The sequence below is a fragment of the Protopterus annectens genome, chromosome 1.part2, assembly GCF_019279795.1.
Source record: "Protopterus annectens isolate FY-2018-M chromosome 1.part2, PAN1.0, whole genome shotgun sequence".
Classification (NCBI taxonomy): Eukaryota; Metazoa; Chordata; order Ceratodontiformes; family Protopteridae; genus Protopterus; species Protopterus annectens.
In genome coordinates, this window is record NC_056727.1 from 953,122,583 (window position 1) to 953,143,520 (window position 20,938).

Consider the following 20,938-nt stretch of genomic DNA (forward strand, 5'->3'; position numbering starts at 1 on the left):
CAGATACATGCATTTAGAGTGCTACAATTACAGCCCTTACACCAGTGGAAAATTGGAACGTAAACCTCTAAGCCTGTTTGGGGTAAAACAGGAAAGCTGAGTGATTTGTTCATAGATGCACATTAGGTAGCTAATGGCTAAGGGAAACAAACCTGGGATACAGAATGAAGCTTGTAAGCAGCTCAAAGCCTTAATCTTCTGCACCAAACTGCCAGAAACTGCTAAATGACATTCAAAATGAGATGTAATATGATTATATAGCTTTAAATGCTAATGGCTTATCAAAACTGTGTATCATGCGGCATAACTTCTAGAGAGCTTAGCCTGATTATAGGCCTCATGGATGATACAAGTACATCCGTTATACTTGTGTTACACGGGCTGCAAAATGTGAAACAAAAGCTCATGCTTAATCGGAAATGGATGGCAACAGCACAGACTCACTGGTATAGCGTTGTACACACATTAATTCACAGACCACTAGTTGCGATGTGCTAAGACAAGTTTTCAAGCTACGCAACAGTTATGAAACCAGACTGCCACTATAGCTTCAGTAAGACACTCTTTTTAGCTCAAGGTTTCACTTCTAGGCATACTGAAACAATGTAAAAGTACTGTGCATTACTTATGTATAGAAATGCTGCATTCAACATTGTTGTTTTAATTGTTACAGCCTATATGGGCCCAGGTCGTGGCTGAAAACTGCCTTTGTACTTAAAGACTAAACAGAAAGATTCCCGTTTTTCTTATAGCTACCTTTTATGTTCATTATAATTATATTTAGACTTTACGAAAAATCTCCAGGTTTACAAAGTTTTAGTGTAGTAAAAGGTTAGTTTTAAATTTCTTGTTGCTGCACTGAAAATGGTACTGAACACAAAGGGGAGTTACAGCAAAATGACTTGAATTTCTCCATAAGTTACATTATACAACCTTCCTGCTTTTCATAAGAACAAGTTCCCACTGTTTCAAAGGCAAACAAGTCTAGCTCAAAGTAGTAGCCTGATGTCCCAGAACTGTTTAATAACAGCAGCCCTTTTTAAAGTCTACACGTCTGCTTACTAGCACTACGGTTACCTTGTAGAGCTACACAGCACAATAACTAGCAACAAAAACATCAGCAAATGGGGAATCCAGCATTTTTATTAAATGTACTGTAAGAAAATAATGTCTTATTTTTGTTGGTGTCGCCAGCTCATCTGAAAGACTGGCCATATGTAGACTACTCTCCAAATCTATTAAAAACCATTCACTATTTGCACGAGTTAAATGACCATGTAAGACATGTACATTTAATATATAAGATGTATCCATTCCCTACTATATCCAATTTTCATGTCTCCTTTTATTAGCTCTTCTGCTGTATTTGTAAGTATTCTATTAATTCCTTCATTTCTTGTCTCTAATATGACCATTCTTTTGGCTGGACCGCATTTTCCTCACCTGTAACACCTGTACTATGCATTGTATACTACCTATTATACTTTTTTGTAAACCTTCTTGTAAATGCATGCACTTCCTTTTTTTATCAAGTACCCATGTGCCACATGATGTCTGAAGTGAAAAAATGTTTGTAAAACTAAAGAAATAATTTGCAGATGTGAAGAAATTAATTTTTTTCAAGGTATGTGTTTGGAAGTACAGATACACAGACAACTAAAAGCTTTGGATCAAAACTAATTATTTTTTCATTACTGTAGGAATAGCCAGTCATTAGCGGACCGGCGTTCCGCTGTGGCGACCCCTAACCGGGAAAAGCTGAAAGACAACTATAGGAGAGGGTGGCCTAATGGTTAAGGTGTTTGCCTTACAAACACAAGGTGCAGGGTTTGAGTCTCACAAGGGATAATTGGCTAGGCTTAAAATGGCTCGCAAGGGCAGTTAGCCTAGTACTAATCAATGAATCTATGAACCATGAAGCCCAAAAAGGGACAGTGTGCTACATTTCTGTATATCTCAGAGGAAGAATGCTTGAAAGGGACTTAATACATGTACTTTTCTTGAAGAGGAGAACGATAAAATATTAGTCATATGAGAGAAGTTTATGTATTGTTTTCAGCCTTATCACCACAATGAAAAATAAAATGAAAATGTTTTGAAACATTAAGGTGATGTGAAAAAAAGCTATGCGAGAATGTATAGTAACAATAATAGAGACACAAATAGAGCCATGAGATGCAGAGAACTACTGCACAGGTAGTTGAAGGTTTAAAAGGTTAGAGGTTCTCCAGTTCGATTCTTGGCTGGAGCGCCTTCTGTGTGGAGTCTGCATGGCCTCCTTGCAGTTGAGTAAACTTTAAAGACATGCAGGTAGGTGCGTGATTGTGTGCGACTTCTGTGAAGGTTGGGCACTGGGCTGGCAACTCGACACTGTAAAAATCACTGCCAATCAGTAACAGACTGGTAATCTGCTGTGGCAACCCCTTACCGGGAAAAGCTGAAAGACTATACGTAATTGAAAAACTGTTAGGCTGTGGTCAGAGACTGGAAGACCGTGGCACAAGACGATCACTAAATAGATTAAGATTTGATCATTTTAAGTTAATTAAGGACATATGTGAAATATTGTGAAAAACTCAGGCATATGGGTCATATTTGTCAGAGGGTCTTAAGGCCAATGCAGAAAAACAGCAACTGTGCATGTGGGTGTTAGAGGTTTCTTAAAATGTTGCAATATATTGCAAAGTCTATACCTCACTGGTCTAAGATAACTATTCCTCTGAGGAAGTAAGATATAGCCTGGCAGAGGAGCAGTTAACATAGTTTTGAAATTTTCATGAAAATAGTTGAGACGTGTCAACATTAAGAGACTGTGATGAGAACAAACCACTCATATTGCAAGTAGGTGCCAACTAGAACTGTGCTGGAGTTCAGAATCCTGCAAGTGAACAGACCAGTTGCCGTACTGGTAAAGAATATTTTACAGATGCATCAAATAGACATGCTTTGATAGAAAAGGAAGTGTCAGCAATAGTGTATGGACATGAAAATTTTCATTTATATTTCTGTGTTAAAGAATTCAAGTAGCAACACACCACAACCCTTTGCAAAGCATATTCAGAAAATATTTCTTCACAGGTCAGTAGACAAGTACTAGGCTAACTGCCCTTGAAGGCCATTTTAAGCCTAGCTAATTTCCCTTTTTGTGCTTGAAATAACCTGTCCCCTTTGGTTATAGATTAGCCTTACCCATCCCATGGCCATTAATTATGTTACTCCTAATGAGAATAACTGGGATCATAACATAGATAATTTTATTGTACCCATGCATGGGATAAAGCATTTGGGAGTGGTCTCTGTCCATTAGTAGTACAGGGGGCAGTCCTAGGTTAAATTTTCTGTTTCCCATCCATAGATCTGGGATTAACTTTGTTTTATGTGGATGGCAGTCTGTTCCACATCAGCACTGTCCTCTGTGAGATCTGTTTGTCCCGCCAAACAATTCAGTTGATGTTGCAGAAGAGGTTTACATTCCTAGACTGAGTAGTTCTGATGTCATTTCACTTTCTGATGTGCAGTAAGTCCATCCATAATGGGTCAGAAGATGCCTTGTATGCCAGACACAGGTTCTCTCTTAGCAGTCTGTAGGATACAGAACTTAGTGAGAGGGCTTTGAGTCAATTCATGTTGTTTAGACCGTGTATCCTTATTTAGTAAGGTATCTTTGTGGAAATTCCAGTCTTTTCATGTGTCTGGACACATCTTTGTATGAGAGATTTTCCACAAATCCTTAAAGCCTTATTGGAAACCACATCCAAGATTACAGGTATTTTACTTGAGCTGCAGAAGTCCGATCTGAAAGTAGAATACAGACTTTTATAGGAACTACACATAGCAGGGTAGAAAATTTGCCAGAGGAACTAGGCTAGTTTTTTTGATTAGTTTTGCAGTTACCACTGGCAGAAGAAAAATTAAAGCAATTCCAGCAAAATAATGCTGCTGACTTAGAAATGCCATTACTTGAAGAAGCTACAGCAAAAAGCTGACTTAAAAAATCATCAGTAAGGGGAGTGATTCAGGAAGCAACAAGTTATGTTCAAGGTTTATTGTTCAGAGCTAACAAAATAATAGTTGTTGATCAACTTGGAAGACAAATGTTTGAAAGGATAAATGAACTGGATCTCTGAGTAGAAAAGTATAAAGATAAAAGGGATACATAGCCAGCTATGCCAATTCAAGTCGAAATAAAAGTAGTGTAGAGTTGTGTCTTTTGTTATGTATTCTCTAACTGCAGTCCAAAAGAAAAGATGCAAGTACCAGGAAATATTGCATGACAGAAACAAAACATTCTTCATGTGAAAATTGTCAGAACATGAAGCTGTACCTTCCTAAAGTGTTAAGGTCCCCATGAAGCAGCCATCAAGGAGATCATCAAGTGCATCTGAAATGCCTTCTGTTGTGTAAATTTCAACAGTCTGCTTCACTGCAGCTGTCATCCCTGATTATGTTTTTAATTTTTTTTTTTTTTTAAATAACACACATGCTTGCTGAGTCAGTATACATTACTGCCAGCCTTCTGTTCTCTTTCTAACACCAGGTCATTCATCTATGGAGTCCAGTGAGCACTAGTTTTCTCTAACCAAATTAAGTTGTGTATGTCATATGTGTTGATTTTTATTCCAAATAGTCTAACTGGAAGATGCAGAAATAAATGCAGTGGTGCATTTTAATTGTATGGGTATGTCCGATGCTGTCATATGTGACAGTGACCTCCAGTACCAAAGTATGGAATTCAAAAGGTTTGTGCAAATGTCCACTCCATGCTGTCTGTCGTGGACAAGTAGACAGAGAAATATCCAGTCAGTGAAGAATCTTAAGAGGAAGAGCTGAACAAAAGCAAGGAGGACTGTCGTTTTGCAGTTTGCGAATGTAGAAATATTCCACTGCAGGAATTCTGTTGCCATCTAATTTAGCTACATTACTAATGTTTGAAAATCATTACAAAGTAAAGAAGCAACTGTAAAAATATCAGTAGAGGCAGAAGCATCATTATGGTACAAATGCTATCAGACTACCAGATTTACAAGTTGGGGAGAGGATAAAAAATACAAAAAAGCATTGGAGTCCCCATCTTGAAGTAGAAATTCTTAGTTAAGCAGTCAAAATATGGTCCTATGTTTGGTATAAGGTTTAAAGCTCTGCAGGTGATGAAATTGAAGATGTTTGTTTAGGATTGCTATGAAATGTGGGAAAGACAAGCAGCCAGAACTGTCACAGAAGAGTTGAGACTTACACTTAGGAATTCTGCCACAGAAGGTCCAGTGTTTGACCTGATTTCCACAGCTTTATATCTTTACCTCTCTATGCTGGGCAGAACCTTCCCACCTTAGTCAGTCTCAAACCCTTACCAGTAGCACTGACTTCTGTGATAGGAATTGCAGAGAGGAAATTTTTAAATTATGTTGTAGGGAATGGTAACCGAGTACAAGAACTGTTCCAAAATGAGATGATGTCCAGAGTGAATAATCCCATTTAATACATCCCTATTTGGAAGACCAAGGAAAAACAGGGCAGAAAAGTGGACTGTGTATGAGTTAATCATGACAATAAGGACAAAAGAGCTCAAATTTTAAAATTATTTTTTGAATGTGTACAAAATAATTTTAATTTGTCAATATACATTACATGCCTACTGTGGAGATAAGGTTAATTTAAAATTTGTGTTACACAAAGTATGCTACTGGCTGACAAAACAATTGACTGACAGATGAGTGAGACCTGTATGATGCCAGGGCTGGGGAATATGGCCTTTCTCCCATACTATGAGATCTTGGAGTTGGAATATATAAGTATCAGAGCCAGAGGGTTATGTCTTGGAGTATGTGCAGTTTAGTTTTGATTTTTTTTATTAATTTTATTTCATTACAGACGTCAGTGATGTTTAGTATTTTGATATTTTCCAGTACCCACACAAATGTACGTGTGTGTGTATGTATGTATATGTGTGTGTGTATATATATATATATATATATATATATATATATATAAAATACATACACACATATACATATGGGTCTACCTTGTATCAATGAAATTACATTTCATCAAAGTTTACTTACCCAACTCCACTTTTCCGAAACTTCACTAAACCAAAAGCGCGGACTGCCGAAATCCTTGCCCTGTGAAAGGAACCACTTGGCCACCATTGGAAAAAAACTAAATTGATCAAAATTAAACCCACGAAAGTGGGGGGCTTCACCCCCACCCCACTTAAAAATCTCAACTCCGAGATTGCACTACACTGAATAAAGGACAAAATTCACCATGGTGGCCAAGTGATTCCTTTCACAGGGCAAGTATTTTGGTAGTCCGTGCTTATGGTTTAGTGAAGTTTCGGAGAAGTGGAGTCAGGTAAGTAAAATTCAGTGAAATGTAATTTCATTGATACAAGGTAGACCCATTTTTGTGTGTATATCTATCTATATATATATATATATATATATATATATATATATATATATATATATATAAATATATAAAAAATCAATAAAATGTGAGTCTATGTATAATGTAAATATTTCCCAATTTTAAAATTGGGATATAATATATGAAACAGTTTAAATGCTAATATACAATTTCCTATGTCAAATTTATCATATGGTGCACCTTTTAGAAAATTTGGACTGATAGAACACTTTGTGTAGATTAGAAGTGCCTTTGCAGTGCCACTTCAATGACCAGGTTCTAACTTATGTAAAAAAAAAAAAAAAACAATTGGGAGACAGTTGGAGAAATCTGAAGATATTAAAATAGTTTGAATTTAACCCAGCTGGCATGGTCCCCATATAGTCATACCCTCCTCATTGTTGCAGTTTTAAGTATACTGTAAAGCCAAGTTTGCATAGATTTAGTAAGCATTGTTGAAAGGAATAGGTGCACCGATATATTTATGGTGGAGTGCAGAGTACATCGTTGTTGGTGAATTCTTCACTTGTGTTTTTGTCACATTTTATATACATTGTATTACCTTTTAATAAAACTTAACCCACCTGGGGAGAAGTCAAGTAAAGTTTAAGGAGTAGCTCTGTTCAAGCCATTTGTTTTACTGCATTAGAATACTTGTACTGTTTGAATTGCTTATCACATAGGTTCATAGGTGGGGCTTTTGCAAGCCTAGCCATAAGATTACCCTGGCATAGTGCCACCCGACCTTAGTTCCCAGTGCCTCTGTCGAGTAGAGCCACTGGAGTTTTCCCCGGGGTAAATTTTCTGTTTCCCGTCCACTCATCAAGATTTTGTTGGAGGGTCAGCGAGGTGCTCTTCTTGACATGTATGGGAAGTCTGTTCCATAGCATGGGCAGTCTCGGGGTTATGAACCTGTCCCTCCAGCATGTTCTGTAAATTGTGCTAATGAGGTTGAGGTCTCTGGAGCGTGTGGTGTGGAGGAATTGGGATTTCTTTAGATGTAGCATTTCTAACAGAGCTGGGACAGACATATCTTTGTAAGTCCAGCAGAGATCGCCTCTAAGTAGGTGATATGAGAGAGAGAATAGTTGGAGTTTTTTTAATTTGTCTATGTAGGACAAGTGTTCAAGGTCTAGGATCCTCTTTGTAGGTACTTTTGTGGCCTCTCCAGTTGTTGCAGGTGTCTAGTGAGGTACATGCCAAATGAGGCATTGTACTTGATGATTGGCCTAATGAGGGAAGAATAGAGGGAGACAATGACCTCTTTCTTTCTGGATGCAAAACCCTTAGTAATGAGATGTGCTACATAGGACTTTCTGACCACAGTGGCAATGTCGTGATCAAAAGAGAGGTTGCTGTCAACCTGTGTTCCCAGATCTCTTATAACGCCTTCTGTGTTCAGTGGACTACAATCAATGTGGTAATTCATGGGAACTGGGTTTTTCCCTAAGGGATGACTACACATGGTTTGGCATTGAGCTTAAGGTCATGGTTCTGACACCTGTCGTTGGTCTCAGTGAGGCCATTCTGTAGGCTATCAACATCACTTGAGGAGTTAGTAATAGCTCCCAACTTGCAATTGTCTGCAAACTTTGTCAGCCAGAGTCCCATCATGTTGGCCTGGACTTCAGAGAAGTAGATACCAAACAGAAGAGGACCCAGGACTGAACCCTGTGGGGCTCCACTCGTGACTGGTCGGCAGTCTGACTTGGAGTCAGCTACTTTCACACTGTGAGTTCTATCTGTGAGCCAGTTTGCAACCCACCTAGTGATATAGGGGTTGATGCCTAGCTTTAGTGAGCTTTACTATGATTCCTGAGTGAGGAATGGTATCAAAGGCCTTGGCCAGATCAAGGTAGGCTGTATGAACCCACCTTGCCTTCATCCACAGCTCTGGTGACTGACTCAAAGAAGTCGACCAAGTTGAGCAGGCATGATCTACCCTTCACAAAAACAAACTGAGTGGGATCCAGAGTTTGGAGATTCCGTATGTCCTTGTTTATTAGTTCCATGATGATGCGTTCCAAAGCTTTGCATATCAGACTTGTCCGGCTAATAGGGCGATAGTTCCCAAGGTCTGTAGTCGCTCCTCCTTTTTGGAGAGGGATGACTGTAGCAGTGTGCTATTCGGTAGGGAAAAGCCTGAGGTGAGGCTGTGATTGAACAGGGCACACAGATGAATTGCCAGTTCACTCTGTAGTTCTTGTAGAACACAACCAGGGATATTGTCAGGTCCCATAGAAGCTGCATTCTTGGCCTTGGACAGTGCTGTTTTAACCTGTGCAGCAGTAGTACTGGGTGCCTGGCAATCTACTGGTATTGTGAGTGGTCACAGACTAACATTTAGAAAGCATTTTTTTTATTGACAACATTCATTAGGCTAAGTAAATCCATTCCAGCTTTTGAGAAACTTCTCTATAGACACTGCCAAATTGTGAAACAGAGGGACCATCTAGCCGACTTTATTTACTTTTACTGGCATAAGTTTTTTAAACAAAAATTGTAACTTATTTTCATTCAAAGAAGGTTTTCTGTTTCAGACCATTGTTTTTAATTAACCATAATCCATTTTTTTGCTTATTGGATTGTTGCATCTGCAGGTTTATTTAGGAAGCCTAAAATAGATTGGATAATAAAAAAATGTTGTAGTTAGCCAGCCGGTGACATAAAGGGTTAAAAGTTTAAGTGCATCCTACATGAACCATGTTCGGCTAGTGGCATGGAGTTGCTTATTCCAAGTGCTTGACTGTTACCTCAGCTCGGACTGATCAGCCTGTTAGACTCTTGCCCCATTTGTTAGTTGGGACATAGGGCTTTTGTTTGCAGAAGAAAGAATGGTTCTGACTCCTGCCCTCCAAAGAAGTGTGCATCTATCTGGTACTGGGACCTGATGATACATGATAGAGAAAAAAATGTTGGTATGGTGTGATAGGGCATTTAAGGATATTAAAATATTTTTGTTTCTATGATGTATGTTTCTCATGATTAGACTTTATAGTTAGTACAATAACTATGTCAAAAATACAGTTACTACGTACATTACTTGACTTGATAACGACATTCTGGCTTTCTTTATCTGTCTGTCTGTATTGCAGGTTGAAGACTGTCGATGTTGTACTACGGAATGCCCAGGGAGTGGAGACCCTAGTAAAGACTTATGAGATGAAGCTGAATCAGGAAGAACCAGTCCCGGCTGACCTGCAGGCAATTCAGACTCATCAGTCACTGTTGCAGGTGGGAAGTCTTGAGTAAAGGGGTCACAGCACTCTTAACAGGTAGCAGAGGCTAGGCTGTGTGTCACGAACGTGCAAAGCCACAATTATTAAATACCCACAGAATGGCTGTGTGTTTATGATGGTTGTCCCGTGCAAGGGAGGTTTTTGTCTTACTTGAGAGTTCATGGCTCTCGTAATATGCATTACTTTATAGGATAATGTGGTTGTGTTTTATCGGCTTTGGCCATTCATGCACTGGGAACAGTGATCCATGTAGAAGTTACTCACTTGCAGACGTAAACTGTCAGGCATGTCTGCAGATGTGATATAGTGCCTGGGCAGTATGCTGCCATATGTTGGAATGCTTTCTCTAACATTTGCTTTCAGTGATGATATCTTTGTGCACAAGAGGACTTCCATCATTCTGTTTATGTGCAGACTTGGCATCCTGCCACGCTGTCTGCTTAAACTTTTTTGATAATTTCATTTCTTAGTTTGTTGGTGTTGCCAGATATTAGTGAGTGAGTGTGTGTGTGTGGCTACCTATACTGCTTGAGTATTTGTGTGTGTTTCTATATGTGGCTTAAGAGAGGATGGTTGGTTATTTTAATTTGATAAAATATTGGATTAGGACTGTTCTGAATTTATCTTTAGGCTCTGAAAAATATTAGGATGTAACTACATAAGTGGATGTTTTTGCTGCCATTTTGGGTTAACTTCTTAGCTTGCAGAATGACCTAGAATAACTTTTTTGTTTGCAGAAATGGTTAGGTGAAGTAAAGGAGAAGGAGACACTTTTCACCACATTGGAAATTGAGCTAATGAAGGCCAAGACCATTGGAGACCAACTTTCACAACTCAACAATGAGCGAAATATTGACCTTGAGCGACAACAGGAGAGAGTAGGGCAGCTGAAAGAACGCTGGCAAAATATTCACAGTCAAATTGAAACAAGGTAAGTTTTCTAGCCCCAACTTTTGCGCATCTGTGTTTTTTTTTTTTGTTTTTTTTTTTGTTAAATACAACATTTTAGAGTGATTCATGTATCAGTTTAATGTTTAAATAGTTGCCTTAGAAGAAACCTGCAAGATTTGATATGTTAATGTTCTAGACACTTCCTAAGGAACATACGAAATGAAGTAAGTCACCAACCAAGAAGTAGTACAAACCACAGCAGAGACAGCCAACCACGAAATTCTTCTGCACGAAGTCTTTAATAGACGTGACAACAGTGAAAATAACCAACAGACAAAATTAAAACAAGCACTTTCGCCTGGCTGATACCAGGCTTTATCAAGATGTGTGTATGAGGAACCCTAACCTATTTATAATACTTAATGGTCATCTGACCTACACCTAATTAATTAATTAGAGTAAATTAAAGTAAATTAAATAGGTTACATTCTTAAAGGTGTAACAAAAAACATTGATATATGTATGTATATGTAACCTTAATAACAATACATGCATACTTGGTAGAGACCATTGGAATTCAAATAATACATTATGTTTATATATTATATTATTAAAACTATATAAAGATCCTAAAAAATATATAAAATTCTAAAACTCCTAAAATTCTAAAAAACATGTTGCTGTCCATGTAAACCATAAAGTGCAACTGCAGCAAAATATAAAATTTATACATTATAAATGAAGTTAATAAATGTTTATGAATTCTTCATACAATGAATACGTCAAAAAGTAATATTATATACCTACAAAAAAGTATTTATTGAATCCTATGCTATAACCTGGCCCTTCTGATCTTCAATACACTGTGGATGCTAATATTGTCATTTAGCCCAGGGGGTTTTGCAGCATTTAGCTTTAATTGCCACAACAGTTCCTTATATTCCAATGATGTTTCCCAATCTCCCCCTCTCGGATTCTGAGTTGCTTGCTCTAGAACCATGAATTTTAATTGCATGTTAGGACATTTTAAAGAATGCTTGTAAAAAGCATTAGTTTCTTTCTCTTTCGCAACGTCATATAGGTGCTCATAAATTCTTCTTTTCAAAGACCTTTCAGTCTTCCCTATGTAAAAACTTAAACATTGGGTATATATACCAAGATAAACTACTCCTTTAGTTGCACAGTTATAGTGTCCTGTTGATTTAACCTTAAAATTCCTTGAAGTTATATGCAAGCTGTTGTCATTAATTATGTATGAACATTGCTTGCATGCCCCACATTTATATGTACCTAGTCTAGGGGTAGATTGTGTGACACTGTCATGAAACTGTCTTTCAAATAATCCCTTCAAATTGACATTCCTTCTATTCACAAATTTGGGCCTGTCTAATATTAACTCTTTAATGTCTTCTTGTAATGTTAAAACTGGCCAGTACCTTGTCACAATTTTTTCAACTTGTGACGGGTCCTTACTAAAGGTTTGTATAAACAGATTATGTGTCTCAAATTGCGCATCTTGTTGAACACTTCTATTCTCATTTGCCATAGAACCTAAGAGCGGAAAATATTTACTTTTTCTATTAACTATAACTTCTTCTGCCAACTTGTTAACTAGATGCATAGGATATCCTCTTTCTAAAAATAAAACTTTTAAAAAATTCATTTCTTGCATAAATAGTTGTTCTGTACTACACATCCTAGCTGCCCTAATAAATTGGCCTTTCAATATGCCTTTCTTCTGATGGAAAGGATGTCCACTCTCAAAATGCAGATAGGAATTAGAAAAAGTCTTTTTCCTATAAATTTTAGATTGAAAGGTACCAGTATGCTGGTTCTTAAACAGAGAGACATCTAGATAGTTCAAAACTTCATCACTGATGTTGTATGTAAACTTTAAAAATTGTGTAGAAGAATTAATATAGAGCATAAAATCCATAAATTCATTAAGGTTACCATTCCATAACACACAAATATCATCCAAATAACGTTTGTAATGTGTAATAAACTTCGACCAAGGGGTTAGGAATATAAATTTGTTTTCCCAATAGTGAAGTACGAGGTTGGCATAGGATGAGGCACATGGAGCACCCATGGCAACCCCCTTTTTTTGCTTAAACAGCTCTCTATTGAAATATATATAGTTATTTTCAAGTATAATTTCCATAAATTCAACCACCAATCTAATAATGTTTGGGCTGAATTCTGATGACATACATAAAACTTCATTAAACCATTCAAGGCCAACCACATGAGGGATACTTGGAAACAATTCAACAATATCTATACTTATCATAAAATTAGTTGCATCATAAAAATTACTTTGGATACCTTTAAGGAAGTCCCAGGAATCTTTACAAATACATTCTACAGAAAGGACTAGTTGTTTGACAGTTTGATCAATAAACTTCCCAAGTGGTTCAACAATGCTGCCTGCCCCAGCCACAATCGGTCTAAATCTTAAAGGGTCCAAACCTTTGTGCACTTTAGGTATTCCAAAAATTACTGCTGTAGTAGGTTTATTTACATACAAGTAATTGTATAATTTTTCATTAATTGCTCCTTGCATCAGATGGTCATATAATACATATTTAATTTTCGAGTAAGCAATATTAATCTCATTAATTGAGACAGTACTATATTGTTCAGTATCTTGCAACATGTTATACATTTGTGCTTCATAGTCCCAGTTATACATTAATACCACCCCTCCCCCTTTGTCTGGTTTCATAACTCGTATACCTTCCTTCTTTAAAATATTAATTAGCTGAAATACTTCAGTACTCAAATTTGAAGGTTGAGAAGACATATTTACAGAATATTGATTTCTTAAATCATTTTCAACTAATTCTTCGAAGATTTTTAATGCTGGGTGTGTTGGAGGATTCAGTGTACTGGGTCTTATAAAACTTTCATTCAAATGTGTTTGTCCTTTAAAAAAACATTTAAATTCAAACGTCTAACAAACAATTTTAAATCCAAAATAGTATTAGTTAAATCTAATGGGTGCAGTGGAACAAATTGAAATCCTCTGGTGAACAGAATAAAATGTTTAGATGTTACTACAATATCAGTATAATTATAAATACAAAAATTATCTTTCTTTGTGACCAAACAGTTGGTTGTAGCAGAGTCTGACATAATTCCACTAATTTCATTATTAATAAATGCATCAGATACCTCTATCTGCGGGGTTTGCCCCAACCCTGTTGTTGATATGTTACTCCCTTGCCCCCCGGTCTGCCCTGGGGGTAGTAAAAAACCTGATGAGAATTCTTGTTGGTTTTTTGTGCTAAACGCTCACTTCTTCGAGGAATATCCTCTGCTGGGGAAGCTACATTGTCGAAATTATCCAAATCATCCATTCTATTGTGTGCTTGATTATTGTAAAGTCTACCTTTACCTGGTACAGAGAAAGCCAAACCTTCCCTGTACTCTGTTAGGTCCCGTTCTAACTTTCTAATCTTCCTGTGAACAATTTTGCAACAGTGCTGGTCTACTTCCTGAAACACATTATCATAATCCCTTCTAATACTACCAAAATTATGATCTTTCACAATAGAATCATTCAGTACATTTAGTTCATTTAAAAGGTTGTCCGCTTTTGTTTCATAGTCATTAATCATAAGTTTTAACATATCCAACCCTGTTCTGTTGAATAGCTCAATTAAATCCTTGTGTAAACTAGAACCAGGAACAGCGTTGTTGGGGAATTTAAAAAAGCGCAACCCCTTAGGTACTCGTTGCACACGAATACATTCTGTTAAATAATCTATCTCGAGTTGTGTCGATTTAAATGCATAAAGCTTATCGCTCAATAAAGAGAATTTTTGTTCAGTACTGCTGTTATCAGAACTAGACTTAGAAAAAGTACCTTGTTTGAATGAAAATTGTTGTTTAGTCCAATTAGTAAAATTGAAGTCTCTCATAGATGCATTCTGTCTTTGAACTTGCTGCATCATGGGCTGCTCATGCAATTCGGCATTAACCAGTGAGGTTTCACCAGGAACATCTGTTTGGAACGCCCCATTCAACCTCAATGCTGATGGTGAACAAGGTTTCGTCAGTATGCGTTGTTGTTGATTCCCTGGTAACGGAGCAAGTAAATCCGTAGCATCAGGTAACAGTATATGGCTAAGTTGTGTTAAGATACACATAGCTTGCCTAAACTCCCCTCTCGTCACTGGAACGTCGTCAGGGTCCTCACGCAAGATGTTCGGTGTGTTACCGAAATCAGAATGGTCAGTGCCTTCAGCCATGGTACAAAGCCAACACACGAAATGAAGTAAGTCACCAACCAAGAAGTAGTACAAACCACAGCAGAGACAGCCAACCACGAAATTCTTCTGCACGAAGTCTTTAATAGACGTGACAACAGTGAAAATAACCAACAGACAAAATTAAAACAAGCGCTTTCGCCTGGCTGATACCAGGCTTTATTTATGGTTTACATGGATAGCAACATGTTCTTTAGAATTTTAGGAGTTTTAGAATTTTATATATTTTTTAGGATATTTATATAGTTTTAATAATATAATATATAAACATAATGCATTATTTGAATTCCAATGGTCTCTACCAAGTATGCATGTATTGTTATTAAGGTTACATATACATACATATATCAATGTTTTTTGTTACACCTTTAAGAATGTAACCTATTTAATTTACTTTAATTTACTCTAATTGATTAATTAGGTGTAGGTCAGATGACCATTAAGTATTATAAATAGGTTAGGGTTCCTCATACACACATCTTGATAAAGCCTGGTATCAGCCAGGCGAAAGCGCTTGTTTTAATTTTGTCTGTTGGTTATTTTCACTGTTGTCACGTCTATTAAAGACTTCGTGCAGAAGAATTTCGTGGTTGGCTGTCTCTGCTGTGGTTTGTACTACTTCCTAAGGAACATGTCACCAGGCTGTAAGACTTGCACCCATCTTTGCTGAGTCCTAACTATCTTAGTAGTAACTTCTTCTGATGAATTTTGATACTAAGTACACAGGCAGCCTCACCCTTTTTAATCTTTTTTTTTTTTTTTTTTTAACACCCTTGTTAAGTTATCAGTTAAGACATAGGCATTCGTTAGTAGAAAAGAAAACAAACCATATTAGCAATTTATCATTTACATACATTATATGTTACATATGTTTTGTTTCTTTATAAAAAAAAATGAAAAAAAACTCAGTTTAGTCCATTACATAAATTGCTCAATTCCTGCCTTCCCTTAAACCTCACTCCTACAGAACATTACTTTCTTTTTTAGTTCCCACAAATTCCGTTTATTTCTATGTAAATTGTTCCTTCCCTTTTCTAAAGATCTCACTTCCAGTTCTCTCTTACAATGTTTAAAACTTCAAATACAGCCGGTTTGTATTTTGGTTTCCATTTTCTAGTATTTTTGCAGACAATAGAATTAAACTTAACAAGGCCTTATTATGTTTAGGCATTCAGATCCTGCATCCCAGCTCAAAATAATCTTCTCTTTTATCTTTTTCTCATTGTTTACTTTATTTACAGAAGCTTCCATTTTTTTCCTGGAGATCTAGTTATCCCTATTGAATCCTCTATCCTGACACCATGGATCCATTTGCTCCTCCAGTGTAAGAGCCAAGCCCATTTGTTACTCCGTGTAGTGAGAGCCATTTTAGCCTATTCACTCCCACATCACAGGTAGAACCATATCAGCCCATTTGTTCCTACCTGTGGTGGCTGATGCTTACATTAATATTGCTGCTTAGTAAACTCCATAAAGGCAGAACTTCAACCAACCCTGTCCTATCTTTGATGTACAAGTGGCATATGTCACTCGTCCAATAGCTGTTTTCCACTGTAGTACCTCTGTTCTCTAGCTGAGTTCAGTGATGCAGTGAATGAACCACCTTTCCTCCCTCTCAGGATGGCAAGTTGCATGTGCTGCTCACTCCAACACCTTCCCACCAAAGTCTTTCTAGTGCCTGGGGCTAATAATTGTACCTGAATTTGACTGGGTCTTGGTCATTTCTTTATCTTTCTGTGCCGTACAGCCCTTGGTAAGCATCTTCCCATGGCTCAGTGGTCAATATTGTACCTTTTGTCTGAACCTTTGTTTAATAAGGTCTCTTTTTAGGTTTGTTTATTTATGATTTTGAGAAGTTGTATTTTTCTCTTGGTCACTGACAAAGAATTAAACTTTTAAGCAGGCGTTTTCTTTTTTGACTGCTGGTTTATTGACTACATGAAAAAGTGAGCTATTCCAAAGGCCCTTTTTCAATTATGACCTAGACCAAAGGCAGAAGACTGGATCACAGAAATTACAAGTGTCAGACACATTCTCTCAATAAAACCACTGTAGTATGCACAAGTTAAGAATTGGTGTAAAGTACATGTTACAGATTCTTTCAGTAACTCCGATCAGTTTAGAATCATTTAATCTTTCAGGCAAGCTATATACAAAGGTCACTTTTAATGAAGCGTATGAGTAGCATTCAAAACAACATTTGGTGCAGACTGAGAAATGAAACTGAGCAATGAAACTGAGCTGGGGAATAGGGTGATATCAAAAACTGAAAAAGCACGGCTACCTGTAGAATATTTGCCATTCTTGAAGCACAAGAAAATGATAAAATGTGAAAGGAGGCATTAAAGGCCAAGAGTAAGTGGGAAAAGGAGATTGTGAATAACCAGATTTGGCAGGAGTAAGAATTAGTTCAGGATAGGAAGAAAATGGAACAGGATACATGTTGAATGAAAAAAGCAATTTCATTTGTTCTGCTTGTTTTTAATTGAGGTAATGGACTGATTCAAAGAGAGGCCATTTCATCTACAACCCAGAAGTTACAACAGGTACAATAAGAAGACATCTAAACATTTCTAAAAAGATTAACAGGGAACAGATTTGTGATAGATAAAGATCTGGAGTATTATATGAAGTATCAAAAAATAAAAACATGTACAAAATACACATTAGTTAAATGTGTAGTTGTAGTAGTTTCCAATATTTCAAATGTTTATCTATTCCTGTACCACTGTTGTTGGTGAGTCTTGATGCAGGGAAAGCATTTGACAAATAAGCTGGGACTTTAGGAGTAGGGCAATGGGAAGTATCTACATTCCCTGATAAAATTATAAGGTTGATTTAGCAGGATATATGAGGGATCGGAGGTGAAAATTAAAGTGGGTGGGTCCACTCTGATAATTTCTGCTGAACAGAGGAACCAGGCAGGGGTGTCCTCTCTCCCCTTTATTTGCATTATATTTAGAACCATTAGCAAAGAAAATAAGGGACTCCGAAATTTAAGGATATAATTGATATGGTAGTCAAGAAAAGCTGGCTCTATCTTAGATGATATTTTATACCTGGCACAGATCTTGTTCAAATCCGCAAGGCCTTTGTGCCTAAAACTTTGAGAAGTACTTTAGCTTCCCTTTCCATTTATTTAGAGAACTGGTGCTTGAAACTCCTCGCAAAGAGCATTATGGAGGGTTCCGCATGGCCTGAGGCCAAGCCGCTTGTGAAGCAGAAGGCCAAGAAGTCTAAGCCTGAAACTTCTGCTGCCCTTCTGGTGGTGGTTGTCTCTCCTGAGCCAGTTGCTCTTCTGGAGAAACGTTCAGCCCATATGTCTGATTCACAGGCCAAGCCCGTAATGGAGGCTGCCGTGGATCGGGATGATAACACGTCCTTGGAGGTACTGCAGGCATCCAGTACAGATGTTGAGGAGGAGCCTAGACTCGTGATCACCGAGATCCATAGGGGAATCTCCCACATTTTAGTTAGGGAGAATGTGGATTCCGACATCCTGTTAACCAGGCCTACTTCTGGTCCACCAACCTTACATAGAGTGGAACAACATGCTAAAAAGAAACAAAAAAAAAAAAAAAAAAAAAAACAAAGCATTTGTCACCACCCTCTGATCCACTTCAGGATTAGAAAAATTTTACACAGGGTATTTTTAATGCTCTAATGCCTCTTAGCCCTCCTCCTGGGGTTTCAGTCCCGGCCACACCCTGAGTTACCTCTCCACAGAAAGGGTCAAGGAAGAGGCTTCTTCTGAGGAGGAAGAGTCTTCAGAGGATAAGTCTTTAGCTTACTTATCCCATATCCCCTCCCAATGGATTATGCTTCCCCAAAGGGAGGCCTTCAATGGCACTGACTCTCCAGTGGAGGAAATTACCTTCAGTGAAACCTTAGGTAAGATGAGGGAGCATTTCAAATGGGATAGCTATCATAAAAAAGGGCTATTTCATGGTATGGAATTCTCTCCTGCCCTTCAGGGGTATTCTTCAACACCCAAGAGACCAGCTGCCACATATCCCAAAGGTGCTACAAGACCTGCTGGATCAAGGGATCATCCAACCAGTACCATCCAACAAAGGGGAAAATAGTTCTATTCAAGGATGTTTTTGGTACCAGGGAAAGTGGGCCCATGGAGACCCATCCTTGACCTCTCCTGCCTCAAAACCTTCCTGAAAGTACCCACATTCAGAATGCTAACCTTGCAATTTTTTTTCCCTTATCATCCCACAAGCCTATGTGGCTTCCATAGTCATAAAAGATGCTTACCTGCACATCCTCATTCATCCCAATTACAGGTAGTTCTTAAGATTCTGTGTGGCTTCCTGACACTTTAAGTTCTATGCCTTGCCTTTTGGTCTCTCCACCGCCCCAAGGTTATTCACAAAATGTCTAGCCTCAGTAATTGCTTACTGCAGACTTCAAGGCATTTCAGGTCTTTCCCATACTTGGATAACCTTCTCTTTCAAGTAGTCAGTCCAGGAGCATTAGAACACAATCTAAACTCTGCCATCTCCATCCTACAATCTCTGGGTTTCAAAATAAACTACCAGAAATCTGCTCTTTCCCCTTCCCAGGACCTGATAGGGCTGAGAAACAGGCTACAAACAGACCTTATAAAGGTTTCGCTTCCTACTCAGAAGGCTCAGGAGCTTATTTCCTTTTCCAAAGCCTCATCCCACTGACTCACTTCACTGCCAGGACCTTTCTCAGAACCCTGGGCTTCATGGGATCCACCATCCCAATGCTTCCTCTGGCAAAACTACACGAGGAAACTACAGTGGCTCCTGAAATCAGTGTGGATGCAACATGTACACCTCCTAGAATTCCCAGTTCCCCTTCTCCCTTGTCTGAAGAGAGAAATTACCTGGTGGATTCAACAGCCAACTGCTAACCCAGGTCTCCCACTCCTTCCTTTACCACCAGTTCAGGAGATGTTCACAGATGCCTCAGACACAGGATGGGGAGCAGCTTTCAGCTCCATAAAAGCACAAGGGACCTTTTCACAGACGGGAACACATCAGTATAAAAGAAATTAGGGCACTCCTGGTTGCTCTTCAGACCTTTCAGACCCTCTTCATCCCAGGCCCTCTAAAAATTTACACAGATAACATGACCATTCTCTGGTATGTGAACAAACAGGAAGGGGCAAAGTCTTGTCTCCTTTGCAGACTACCTCTCCAAGCTTGGGAATCTGTCAAACCTCCCCTCCAGTCAGAATGTAGTGGCAGACAAATTGAGCAGGTCTGAAACACAATCCCACAAATGAATGCTTCAAAAGAAAGTGTTCTGGACATTGTCCACAGATGGGGTACTCCACAAATAGACCTTTTGGCCTCCCTCATGAACAGATAGCTTCTACGAGTTTGTGCCAGAGATCCTCATCCTCTGGTCTGGAAGGTGTACACTCTCACCTTTTCATGGAAAGGGATGTTTTTAAATGCATTCCTCCCCTTCCTCTCACTCCAAAAGTACTGACAAAGATTCAGCAGGACAAACCAAGAATCTTGATGGTGACCCCCTTTTGGCCAAGACAGCACTGGTTCCCCCTGCTCCTGCATTTAGCTAAGAGCAAGCACCACAATTTACCCCACAGAGTGGACCTTCTCACATAACACAAAGGAAATGTAATCCACCCCTACTTGTCTACCCTTCAGCTGACATTGTGGGTGATAGGGTCTTAATTCCTTTCAGACACTTTTTTTTTTTTCAGAGGACATGCTCAGGGTTCTGCAGGAGGCCAAGAAACCCAATGCAAGAAAATGTTATCTATCCAAATGGAAGAGATTTTCAATCTGGTGTCTTTCCCAAAACCAGGACCCATTGACAGTGGAAGTCTGTCTGCTTCTCTCATACCCATGGGGATTACTAGATGCTGGCTTAAGTTACTGTTCAAAGTACACTTGTCAGCTACTTCTGGCTGTCTACCTCTGTTTCCATCTTTAGCTTCTAGGTTTGAGGATAAACAATTCTTAAAAGGCGTCATTCACATAAGACCCCCCCAGGAAATTTGTACCTCTCTGGGATCTTAACTTTATATTAGAGAAGCTGACCCTTGCTCTTTTTGAGCTAGCAGATTCTGCTTCCTTGAAATTTTGCTCATGGAAAAATATTTTGGTGCTTACACTAACCTCA

At 38.3% G+C, this 20,938-nt stretch overlaps 1 protein-coding gene across 1 annotated transcript in view; it reads left to right on the plus strand.

Moving 5' to 3' along the window:
• Window positions 1-20,938, plus strand: part of LOC122792184 (microtubule-actin cross-linking factor 1-like) — a gene marked incomplete in the record, with an annotated part of 3,579,694 nt that overhangs the window by 1,348,523 nt on the left and 2,210,233 nt on the right. The window contains 2 exon segments of the mRNA XM_044059907.1: window positions 9,501-9,639; window positions 10,382-10,575. Coding sequence (XP_043915842.1) covers window positions 9,501-9,639; window positions 10,382-10,575 — 333 coding nt within the window.